This window comes from Salvia splendens, chromosome 4 (assembly GCF_004379255.2).
Source record: "Salvia splendens isolate huo1 chromosome 4, SspV2, whole genome shotgun sequence".
Lineage (NCBI taxonomy): Eukaryota > Viridiplantae > Streptophyta > Magnoliopsida > Lamiales > Lamiaceae > Salvia > Salvia splendens.
The window spans coordinates 15,907,302-15,920,248 of record NC_056035.1 but is presented as its reverse complement, the minus strand read 5'-3'; the positions used below and the strand labels follow the sequence as shown (position 1 = coordinate 15,920,248).

At 38.2% G+C, this 12,947-nt stretch overlaps 1 protein-coding gene across 2 annotated transcripts; it reads right to left on the bottom strand.

The window, feature by feature from the left end:
- Positions 1-7,487: 7,487 nt before the first annotated feature.
- Positions 7,488-11,981, bottom strand: LOC121798841 (auxin response factor 18-like). Of its 2 annotated transcripts, none has more exons than XM_042198054.1 (14): positions 11,409-11,981; positions 10,872-10,987; positions 10,702-10,797; positions 10,551-10,607; positions 10,316-10,468; positions 10,097-10,181; positions 9,843-9,933; positions 9,597-9,761; positions 9,400-9,513; positions 9,236-9,308; positions 8,999-9,146; positions 8,357-8,913; positions 8,106-8,293; positions 7,488-8,028 (listed from the first exon to the last, which is right to left on the bottom strand). In XM_042198054.1, the coding sequence occupies exons 1-14, from the start codon at positions 11,452-11,454 to the stop codon at positions 7,878-7,880; spliced, it is 2,040 nt and encodes a 679-aa protein (XP_042053988.1). In that variant the 5' UTR covers positions 11,455-11,981; the 3' UTR covers positions 7,488-7,877. The 2 variants fall into 2 exon arrangements, with proteins under 2 accessions (XP_042053988.1, XP_042053989.1); XM_042198055.1 differs by lacking the exon at positions 11,409-11,981 and adding an exon at positions 11,157-11,199.
- Positions 11,982-12,947: the final 966 nt, after the last annotated feature.

Genomic DNA, 12,947 nt, shown 5'->3' with positions numbered 1-12,947 from the left:
TACTGTATCTTAATCTTTTCGTGAAAGCGAATATCTCTGTCTAAATCTGTGGATTGCTCAATTTAACATAAAAAAAACCGACTTTGGACTAATTTAAAAAATTAATTCCTTCTAGTCTTCTGCCGGTGGTTGAATTTCATCAGTGTAAAATAGGGTAAATGATTTACCTATGATGAAACTATATGAATAAAAATAATTTAAAATGAGTATTCTTATTCTATTTTGTTTATATATTACTAATGATATCGTGTTTTCTTTAGATTATAATAGATAAATCATCTATGTTGGACTTATATGAACAAAAATGACCTAAAAATGCATATTCATATCATGTTTTGTTTATATATTAATACAATGATGCCTTTTTTTCTTTAGTTTGGTTTAATAAATGAAAACTATGTATAATGCGAAATCAATTTACGTTCAAAATATAGTTTATTGAGGTGATAATATTCGTTGGCTATAGAAATGGGGGTGCTTAAATGCTCAAATCAAAGCATATGCGTTAATGATTGGCGAACCTAGGAAAGCCAGAAAGTTTGGTTGAAATTGGGTGATTTACTTTAAACAAAAATCGAATAAATTTCATAGTAATCGATATTCAAATCAGGTCCACTAAGACATGTTAATTTCTCCTTTGACAACTAGTGTTAATATTTTACGGTTTACAACGAGGAGCTTTCAATTAGGAGTGACAAATAATATGGGTTTGAAATATTATTGGGTCAATTATTAAGAGACGGAGAGAGTATTATATATAAAAAAATAGTGCAATCTACATTCTACCAACTAGTTCCCTCAATTTCATAGTAATCGATATTCAAATTAGGTCCACTAAGACATGTTAATTTCTCCTTTGACAACTAGTGTTAATATTCTAGGGTTTACAACGAGTCTGCTTTCAATTAGAAGTGACAAATCATGTGGGTTTGATTATTATTGGGTCAATTATTGAGAGATGGGGGAGCAATATATAAAAATAATAGTGCAATCTACATTTTACCAACTAGTTTCCTTAATTTCCTTCGTAAAGTCAAAATAACCGAGTCAAAATGTGTCTTTAAATGACCGACGGAGGGTTCAAAACCATGTTGGGCTTCTGCTTGGGGGGTGAGAAAAATAACCGAAAACCGAATATCTAATCTGAACCAAACCGATATTTAAAATGCAGTTCGATTTATTTGGGTTTTTTTATGTCTGGTTTAAATTTTGGAAAATTTCAATTTTTAGATTCGGTTCGATTAGAACTATAAAACTGGAAAAAAACCCAAAAACTAAATTTCAATTAAATTTTTTTATTATATATTAAATGTAATCATATTTAGATTTTATAAAAATTGTACTTGTTTGGATATGTTAATCCGCTCATACGATACTCCCTTCGTCCTATATAAATATGGACATTTTGGAATGACACTGATTTAAAGAAAAATGATAAAGTAAGAGATGGATTAAGAGAAAAAGTAATTGTAGTATTGTTAGTGAATAATGAGGCTCACATAATTAAATAGAAAGAAATTATAAAAATATAAAAGGGGTTATTTTTATGCGACGGACCAAAATAAAAAATGTCAATATTTTAATGAGATAGATGGAGCATAATTTTTGTGTTAATTATAAAAAAATAAAATTTTAGATTTCATTTATTTTTAATTTTTTATTATGTAGTGCAATTTTGGTTTTTCGAGTTTGGTTTTTCAGATTTTTTAGATTTTTTGGGTATATTTATGAAGTCCTACTTTTCGATTGATTTTTATAGTTCGTATTTCAAATTTTCAAATTCAGTTTTTAGATTCACAAAACTTTTAATTTTCCAGTTGAATTCAATTAGGGCAAAAAATAAGTAAACCGAAAATCGAACGCCAACCCCATCTGGGTCGACTTCTCCAAATACAAATAGTGCCCGTTCGGATGCCGCTACTCCACTTGACTCAATCTCAGTCACCGGATTATCCGACGTTCGGTTACTATGACAGAGTTATCACTCGGCCCACGTCTCCTTTATCATGGCCCGTCTCGACTGATTATTTTTCACCCTAATCTCGCGACTATTCATCTCGGCCCAACCCCTATGACTAAAATTGTCGCATCTCTCTTCTCTTCCACTTCTGCTTCACCGCGCCGTGCACCACCAGCTATGCAATGGATTATTTTGATCGATTTATTTCTGTGGGTGTGGATTGTTTCCTAATTCCTAGTATGAGAAGAACTGCTGTGAAAAATTTGGAGAAATGGGTAGTCGTGTTAATGCCATCCGCAACGCTGTCTCTTATCCGTCTCTTAACCGTCTCATCCCTTAACTATTCATGGGTCCCACTGTACTTTTCACTCCATCTCTTAACTAAGAGACAGAACCCGCAACCCTCCATCTCTTATCCGTCTCTTAAATCATCTCTTAACTTACTATTCATTCAATTTCATTTTTTATTTTTTTCCAACAAATTCAATTAATAAAAAACACACTTCATTAAATAAAATAAAAATACAACTTAAAATCCTAAAAAAATACATAATTAAATTCGTGACAAAATAACTAAACAAAATATATAATTTAAAATACAATTTTATAGAAATTAAAAAAACTACTCCGCCAGCAAATCATCTCCCGAAGGTAGTGGCGGTGCACTCAAGCTACCTGGAGGCAGAATACCAAGTTGTCTTGCCATATACTCAATTCCGGCAAGATGGGCTTGGTATTGTGGAGGCGTCATGCGGGAAGTGTCCGCCATCGTGGCGGTCAAGTAGATGGACAATAGGGTGTTCGAGCCCGAGCCCGAGCCCGCTTGGCTTGATTCGCCTCGGCCCCTCCTTCCTCTAGCCGCCTTCGCCGCCTTGGTCCCTTGCGGCCGACGGCGCACACGGGATGACCCCCTGGCATCGTCTGCCATGCCCTCAACCTCCTGCGAGGCAGCCTCTTGTGCGGCGCTGCCCAAACCGCTCCCATTAGACGAGTATTGGCCACCCGCCGTGTGCTTCGTGCACTTCGAGGTCGAGCCCGAGCTGGACCGCACACCGTCGACCCACCTTTCCTCGTCTTTGACGGCCTCTCAGACATCGACATGTCTTAATTCTTTGCCGGTGTCGTCGAAGTAGACTCGCAAAGCCGATCTCAGAATGTCGGCTCCTGTGGCTCCGCTTTGGTAATGAGCCGCTTCGTTCTTGTAGATGCCGCATAATTTTTTGACCTCCATGGCAACTCGGTCAAAGTGAGCTCAGAGCATCTTCAATGTGCGGCGGCGGGACCCTCTTGGCTTGATCTCGTTGCAGGCCTCGGTGACCTTTTCCCAGAAGCACTTCCGGGATTGTTGATTCCCAACGATGGGATCGTACGAGACGTTGAACCAGGCATTGTACACCGCCATCGTGTCCTTGCGGCTGTACGGATGCCGGCCTACATCCTCATCCTCCTCGGCCGCCTCCGCCTCTTCCTCCACGGCGTCGAATGCCCTGGAGCTTCCACCGACTCGTCCTCCTTCCGGATAGGGTTCATCCAGATAATCCTCTCGAATTTGGGATAATCCATGCGAATACCTCGGTACGAAGGGACGAGCGTGTGCATCCACATCAAAATGGGGTGGTTGCTACCCCTCCGGCGTCGACGAGCCCTGGGTGCCCGACGTAGATGAACCGGAACCACCCAACACGTTGTACATGCCCCCCAGTCGCCAAACGCATTGATGTCAAACCCGCCGGAGCCGTCACTGCCAGAGTTTCCGTTGCCGAACATTTTGTGATGAGAGGTTAAATGAAAATTGGAGAGGAAATGGAGATGATTTGGAGGATTTGACGTGTTTTGTTTGTGAAATGAGGATGAAATAGGAGTATTTATAGAGTAAAAAATATAAATAATAAAAAAAGGAAAACGGTCGAAAAACGGTAATATTACCATTTTTGATTTTTTATTATTATTATTATTTTTTAATTAAATTCGAATTTAAAAAAAATGATTTATTGCGTTAGCGTGACAAAGCTCACTCGCGGGCCAACGAGTGGGCGTCACGCATGGCGCCGGAGCGCGCCACGTCGCGCAAGCGCGTGGCGAGACAGCCCGCGAGGTGTCTCGGTGGGATGGGCGTCTCGGCAAGACCGGGACGAGACAGGGCGCTGCAACGCTTATCGCCGTCGTTTCGTCTCAGCGGGATGAGATACGAGCCACCCACGAGTCGCGTTGCGAGTGGCCTAAATGAATGAAATTAAATACTGTATGTTTTTGAGGAATGGTTTTGGAGGAGGTGGTAAAAATTAAATGCTTTTGCTATAATTTTACTTTATGTTATTTACAATAATCCGTAATTTTCCATTCTATTTTTTTGCTTTTGAGTTTATCCTCCAACAGTGATTATGTTCCCATAGTTTCATGAGCTTCCATAATTTAGTACTCCCTATCAAACATTATACTAAAATTATCTTACACATAATTTATTCAACCAATCAATATTTCTAAATTCAAGGTCCATTCTAACCTATCCCATATTATATCTCCCTATTATTTAGTCTCATGAACCAAACAGGCACAAACCCACGCACGTATACAATTACAGAGTGAGAAATTGGAAAGATGGCGGTGATGCAGAAGCTGAAGATGTTCGTGGTGCAAGAGCCTGTTGTGGCGGCTTCTTGCCTCATCGCCGGAGTTGGTCTGTATTTCCATCTAATTCTAACCGTTATCTGCATTCATCTTGATGCCAGCTCTAAGCGCATACCGAATTCCATGGCTGAAGCTGGATTCCGTTTTGCTTAATTCACCAGTGCTATTACATTAGTACATTACAGTTAGATCTAATGGATTTTGAATTGCCGAGTCAATCATTAGCTGTTGTTTTTATTCCACATACCCTAAATCCAGCTTCAGATCAATATGTGATTGTTACAAAATTCAATTTTGGTTGTTGCTACCATGCAATTTGGAATCGCAGATTTGACATACGCTCAAGACCGTATTGTTATTATAATCAAATCTTCTTTCACATTCCAAATTTGGTGAACTGCTCTTTTCTTTGACCTTGTCCCAGAAATTAGGGGAAATTAAAAGGCTGGATTGTTTCAATGCACTACAATTTCGAAGATTTAATATATGTTCAAGCCAGAATTTTTTTTAATTATTAAGTCCTTGTGTGTAGAATGGAAAGTGTAGTATATGTACGATCTTGCTTTCAAGTTTCAAGAGATAATGGTCTTTCTTTTTTGTGGATTCTCTCTTGCTCAATGTTTCAAAAGAATGTTGCAAACATCTTTATAGTAACAATTTATGTCCTCTTATTTTGTGAAAAGGATACATCCATTTCTAAGAGATGTGGCATTTTGGAATTTGCAGGACTCTTCCTTCCAGCTGTGGTAAGGCCTATACTTGACTCCTACGGCACATCCAACCAAGGGTCCAAGACTTGTATGAGTGATGTAAGTCATATGTTGCATTAGACGCATTTTTCTCCGTTCAAAGTGCAGTCAGTTCACAATTGATCTGGTAGTACTTGGATCACTTGGTTTCATCTGTTACTAACTTACCATGCTTCGGATTACTGCTGAATAGCCTAATAAACCAATGGTTGGCTGTGTATATATAACTGTATATCTTTCTGTGGAATCTAGTCTTGTTCCTGCTTTTGTTGCCATCTCATAAACACAATACTATGTGTGTTTATGGTGTATTTCTGGTGTCATTTCCCCTAGCACGTGAACTCGTCTTGTACTAACAAGAATAGTAGAAAACTCGTGGCTAAGGCACTTCCTCTATAGTTTGTGCCCCTCAACTCTCTCTTTGGGTGTCATCGTGCTTCCACTCCACTCTTTCCAGCTTCTGATGATTCTGTATTTTGCTCCTACCACCTACTACTCCCGCACTGTTGATTCTTCTTTGATAATAGATTGAATAATAGTAATTCACAATCATCTCATGCTTATGATTCTGATGGCTGGACTTGTTGAAACTATCTTCTGTTTCTTAATTTGCAGATAGTTGCTACTATGATTGAGAAGAAGAGATAAATGTCAGATTCAGATGTCATTCTGCAGCTCCATGAGAAAAAAAATTAACTCAAATCTGTATGTTCCATAAATGCGAGTATCTTTTACAATTACATTCTACATTGTAAAAGCACGAGAAGACTTGTATGCAGATTATCAAGGTTTCAGTCACATAATTGTTGTATGATCTTTTTAAAATTTTATTTTCATTAAAAATCTGTGGTTCTTGCTGCCAACTGACTTTGTTCTGTACTACTCCATATTGCTTAGTTCTTGGATGTGACTTTGTCATTTTTTTTGTGATGATCATTGTTAAGATTAGAATATTGAAAAGCATGTTTCGAATAGTTTACACGATTAAAATTGTGTAAAAACTGCTGACTGCAGGGAAACATATTAGAAGTTTTGTGGTTGAGTACAAAGAACATCATGTGGCAAAAGCCATATTCCATTTTTAGAGAATTTGCTTGGTAAAAACCATAAAATTCATTAGTTAAGATTTAATTCTTTGCACATTATTCTAATTTGCAATTATATGTTTAGCATATGAACGTGATTAATGTCATGGTCCATCATAACTCCAACAGTATGTATCAGAGTCAGCTTTTTGGGCCTGTGGATTAATTTTCTGTTATTTGAATTACATGAAGACATGTGTTTCTTTGTTAGCTATGTGTTGTTTCTCTCAAAAATCGACCGCGAAGGGCACACTCGGCGAGCACATGGAGCTGGCGCTCGCGCGCCAAGTTGCATGAGGCCGAGCATGCCAGCCTCAGAGTCGGGCAACAAGCAGCAGATGCACGAAGTGCCAGATGCCGAGAAAGCTGGTGTTTGAAGGCTGGACGAGGGCGTGTCCTTGCTGGAGAAGACTGTTGGGCTTGCAACCAGCAACGTCGATGATCTTCTGTTAGGAGACTCACGCGCTCTGGCTGACAATGGCCGAGGCAGAAGCGATGTGGAGCAACGGCTGCACATGGGCGTGAATGGCTGAGGCAGCAGCAACGTGGAGAAGCGTTGGTCCCGGTAGCGGGACTCGCCGAGCGCAACTCCGGCAGTTTTCAAATTGTGTCTGATTATATTGAACGCCCGAGATAATTCAAGATTGATTCATAATATAATTTCTATGTATCTTATTTAATTTGATCATCTAAATTAAAATTTTATTAAATTACAGATTAGTAATTGGTTATTAATACAAATAGAATAGTGGTAAGATATTTATCCTCTAATTAATACGCAAGATGATTTATGTAATCAGGTGTGGCGTTGCGTGTTAGTCTCAAAATAAATCCGGGTATGGCCCAAACCCAGTACGAAATAGGACCATTTTTCTTGACGGGCTTCATTTGATGGGCAAAAATGTGTACTAGACTATTAGTAATAATTCAATATTTCTTGGAACACAACCTACCTACACACTATAATTTTCCAACTGTAGAGAAACAGAGGACCACAGATTAATTTGAAAAATGCAGATAAAAACAAATTATAACTAAATGCACAAACTGAGAACTAAAAGCAACTGTCCACACAAAAATGCAAAGACATCAATCAAAACACAAAGTATGTAGTAGTATACAATTTATACAGACTGATTATATAGCTATAAATCAGCAACCAAAACAGACAAAAGACAAATATCCAATTCAGCTACCCCACCAGATTCCTTGGACCGATTACCAGTTCCAAATCTACCTAATAAACTTTGATTAAACACCCACAAACATCTGTATTTACAACAGCACTCATCTTGTTTTCCTGAGAGATTCAGATGACTATGCTGCCTTTCTACTTCCATCCCTCCTTCACCTAATACTAACCATACCAAAGCAACGACCATCACTCCTACCCTACCACGTAGTATACCCCGAATCTAAACCATTATTAAAGACGCGAAATAGGATACACTAAGTTCATGCTTCTAACTTAGGTTGTGATTCTGAACTTATGATTGTTGTGGCTTCGCATTCTGATGATGATATAGGAAGCTTGCATCTCGGCCTCATCTTCTTCACTTCATCACTAGAATAGATGCAAATCTTCTTAGCCATCTTACAGAATTCCCTGCAAAATAAAAATATATATATATGTTGGAATTGATCATGAAAGAGTTTTCTAAGATATCATGATGAACTACTTACTTCCAAGGATCATCTCCCACGAGCATCATGTCTCCCTCATTGTCGGTGTAAACCACCTCCCATTTTCTGCGAGGGCGAAGCTCTCCCTTGATATCAAACATACTCTCCAGTTCCTCAAGGAGATCATCATAGCCACGAAAAGCAGACAAGTCCATACCACGCCCCACAGCAATCCCTTGCATTTGAACCTAATGGGATAGCCGTCATAACTAAATTCTACATGCACTTCATTAATCAAAGGGATTGGTTACCTTGATCCGAGTTCTTGAAGATGAAACATAATCCTGTGGTCCCTGAGTATCGTTCGGATGGGCCTCCATTTGAGCATCGTGTCTTTCCTTTGATGAAGCCAAAAGGTCGACGCCTGGTTTCTCATCAGTTTCAGGCCTCTTAGGCGGCAAGTCACAGTCCGGGATAGTGCTTGGACGAGGAAAAGGGGCTTCCGTTTCCAATGGAGGGGGGATTTTGTTCGAGTTGTTCCTCAAATCAAAGCCAAATAAACGGCATGCAGGTGCAGTCTCTGACCTTTTTATATGGTCTGGACAATTACTTGTCCCTGATGACACAGGAGAGTGATAATTAGGAAGAGCATAATGTAACAAAACATTTTTGTTGTCGTTTGTAGATTCTCGAAACAAGCTCAGAGAACCACTTGGGAGGCTGCAATGATGATCTTTCTGCTTAGGAGGCCAGAAAACTTGTTTTTCGCTGCTTTGAACGTCGGAATTACTAGTTAGGTGGCTCAGTTCGAGGGACGTGGTTGATTTCTGATACCAGACAGGAGATGCAGCAGAAGCAGTAGTAGTTTCTACATCAAGGACAGGTCTCACCAATCAAACAAAGGTATAAACTAGTGTAAATATATGATGAAAATATGTTATAATGTTCTATACCGTTAAGAGGTAGATCAAGAGGTCGAGGCCTTTTGATTTTCATAGCTGGTTGTGATGCATCAACAGAAGCCGAAGCTACAAAGGGCTCGATCTCCCATAGTGAGACTCTGTCTGGCCGCAGTATAGTCGCAGGTTCGTCCCATTGCACCTGATAGAGAAACATATACTCTTCAAAGAGTGAAATTTTATTTTATTTTTTCCCATGAAATAAGCTATGGTTTTGAAATTTATAGTAACCTTGAGCGAACGCCATGCAGATTCAGTCCACTGTGAAGAGAAGTCTCCAAATCCAGTAATAGTGCCTGTGAACCTGAAAATATGTAGTTTTGTACCATTGATATCAGAGCAATCAAGTTGGGGGATCAAGTAACGAAAATGCGGGAAATCAGAAATATTAAAACCTTCTCTCGGGTGAATCTTCTCCTTCAAATCTCATTTTGAAACGCATGCCGACTGAAAATCCATGTTTCATAGCCTCTAGGTATTTATTCAGCCCGATAATGAACTGACTTGTCCTGCTCGTGGAGTGCACACAATGAAGCAAGAATCTCATAAAGATGCAGCAGTAAGAAAATGCAAGTATGCAAAAAAGAAATACCGTGGTTTGTAGTAGACCACGAATAAGGTTTGTGTTGTAATAGCATGTGATGCAGTTGCAAGCACGCCAAGATGCATGCTTTGGCTGGAAATGACAGAGGGTGGCATTGAGCTCTGATGTCGAGCAAGGTGGCGTATGCCAACACGCAATTCCCCATTATCACCCCTGTGATTCAGAGTTCAGATTCAAAAGTTCATTGTGAAGCTGCATTCAGTAAGCACGCAATGAAATAAAATGAAAGAATACCTCAAGAAAACAAAGCAATCACCAGCAGCCAATCTCTTTGAGGTGACAAACATACTCCATCCAGTAGTAAGTAAGTGTCTCCTCGGTTGACCTGACGAGAAGCAAATTGGAGCTCCAGCAAGGGTTAAAAAGGGGTATGTGCATTTTCTTAAGAACGTACATGATAAGTTTCTCCATCCACGACGTTTGGCATCAAATCCAAAAGAAGTGAGAGCTAAGAAAGTAAAATGCAAGTGTACATGTAGACTTATCACCTCTGAATATGTGCTTGAAACGCCACTCGTAGCCATGTAGATCTTTGGCAACCAAATCCTGGGTTGGGGTTGGTTGGCTCATATCCTAGGAATCAGAAATATCACAAACAAAATTGGTGATTAACTATGTTTCCTTCTGTCACAAATCATCTGCTAGCAGTATCTTCTGTGTTTCAAACTGATGCACGTCGCATATAAACTACTAGAAAAGTTACTCACTAATGGAGGAATGCATTCATTTGCATGCTTCCGAAGGACAGAGAAACCCCCATGTGTGCTTGTATCAGATGCTGTCAAAATCTTACAAAAAGATTGAACAGATGGCTTTGGAGGATCCGGTGGGGATGGATCCGGGCTCGTGGGCTCAGTTTGCTACAAGAATATACATGCATGATCCACAGACGTTATTCATACAATACGTTCAATACATTCATTAACATCACAGAGTGCTTACATCTGGTTCCGGCTGCAAAGTGATCTGGGCATAAACTTCATCTGTTTCTGGCTCAGCCTATAAATTCAAGCCACCATAACAAATGTAAATTTTGAGACAAAACAGAAGAACAAAAGTGACCTAACTAGAAGGACTATGCAGAAAACAATACCTTTAACTGAATGTAAACAACACGGCAAAGGATCTTAGGAGGGAGATTGAAATGAGGGATTTGTTGATTCAGTTCCTGATTTGTGGATGCCTCTAACTGTGGATTAATACGCTCGTAAACCAAATTGCAGCGAAATAGTATTAGGAGACGGGGCAAAGGGAGAGGCTTACTTGTTCCATGTGACCTTGAGGAAAGTAGTAAACTCTTTCTCCCACACGAGGAACATCCACCAAAGGCCCCGCGCATGCCTTCCATAGCTCTGTGTACAGATCATCACCTCCCACACCTACCAAAGATCAATCAAATAAGTCCAATAATCAAAATTCAAAGCACTTTCAACTTCAAAACCAAACATCTCAACTAAAGCTTATTTGCTTCTTGTTTCTCGTGGAATAAAACTTGAAAGGCGCATCAACATAGAAAACTAAATGTAACAACACAAAATCAACTGCTACCAAAAACACTGAAACATAATGAAAACATTCACTCAAGTTCCAAAGGCAAAACTTTCGGTCAAATAATCAAAATATCAAAGCACTATTTGAAAAATAATAGTAATAGGGAATGAAATTGACAGAAACCAGCCAAGAATCAAATTATGCTGTACAAAAATAAAATTTTGCAAGCCTTTCTTTTTTTGTAGGGAAAAAAAAGAAGAATAAAAATTTTAAAAAAAAAACCCAAAAAAGATGAAACATTTTACTCACCTCTTTCATGAGAGCCTCCACTTATCAGGCCATCAGCATGCGCCATTCAAAGCTCACAGAAACAGAGCAAAAACACAAAAAAATTGAAATTGAAAAGAAAGGGGGAAAAGGGTCTCTCTGAAACTTCAACTAACGATAAGTATAGACAGAACAAAACACCAAAATATAAAAAAGGTCGAGCCTTTGATGCTAGAAGAAGAAAGAAAGAGAAAAATTAAAGCTCCTCCTCTCCCTCACTTTCAACCTACCCCGTTTAACATCAATAATCAAAGGCAAAACTTTTCCATCCTCATTCATACACAAAGAAATCCTATCCCTCTCTTTCTCGGACAAGGATTTTTCTCTCTCTTTAAATGTGTGTGTCTCTAACAGCTTTGGAGGAGTGCAACAAATGCTAGTAGTGTGTGTTTTTGTGGAGTGGATGCAGGAATTCAACTCATTTTCTCTCACTTTTCAGTTACAAACCCGCTCCTTGCTTTTGTCTCTTAACTAACCAATACCACAAGCCTTTCTTTTTTCTCACAGCATTTACTTCAAAAATCTCTCCTTTTTCTATTTTTCTTTTTCTCTCTTTTCTTTTCTCACTCACTATTTCTCTATCAATTTTGAAACTAATAAATCAGAGTTTCTTCAACTTTATTATTAGCACCCTTTCATTGAGTTAAATCTTAACCCGGGTAGACTCGAGGAATGATTAGCATTACATGTTTTTTATTTATTTTGTGATTATAATAATATTATTATAACAGAAAGTTGAGGAAAAAGCATGATTACATATGGGAATCCACGTTAAAATACGTCGTACATGAATAAAATACAAATACTCACATGTTATTGGCTGTAATAATGTTTTTTTTTTAACTTTTATTATCTGTTTATAAGAATCCCATAAAAGTTTCTTTCTTTTTTGCTTTAAATTCACACACACATAAATATAGACTCTGTCTCCCATTATTGTTTTTACTGTACCATATGTTCTTTTATTTTATTTATTCCTTTTCAATTTCTATGTTTTTGGTGAAGTGGTCAAATTTTTGGCTTATGAAAGGGAAATAGTATTCACATTTGTTGACATTATTACAACCTTGACAAAAATAAATCAAGAAATTCAACGTATTTTAATTAAATACGTAGATAACATGAAATTATATGACTGATTAAATCATACATGTATGCCGTGAAATCAATCATATGTATCGTTAACTAAACATATGAAAGTAAAAATTAAAACAGTATTCTCGTTTGACTTAGAGATGTAAGTATAAGATTAAAAGAATACTCACTTTATTACTATTCGAAATATCTATTTCAGATGGGTCATTCGCAACGCTGTCTCTTATCCGTCACTTAACCATCTCATCTCTTCATTATTCATAGTTCCCATTATACTTTTCACCACATCTCTTAACTAAGAGACAACACATGCATCCATCCATCTCTTAACCATCTTTTCCCTTAACTATTCATTCAATTTCATTTTTTATTTTTATTTCCAACAAATTCAATTAATAAAAACACACTTCATTAAATAAAATAAAA

Coding starts and splice junctions, on each gene's coding strand:
- LOC121798841 (XM_042198054.1), bottom strand. CDS start 11,454: ATGGCGCATGCTGATGGCCTGATAAGTGGAGGCTCTCATGAAAGAG. Junction 10,469..10,550: donor CTTTGCAGCCGGAACCAGAT/GTAAGCACTCTG, acceptor ATATTCTTGTAG/CAAACTGAGCCCACGAGCCC. Junction 10,182..10,315: donor ATGAATGCATTCCTCCATTA/GTGAGTAACTTT, acceptor TCTGATTCCTAG/GATATGAGCCAACCAACCCC.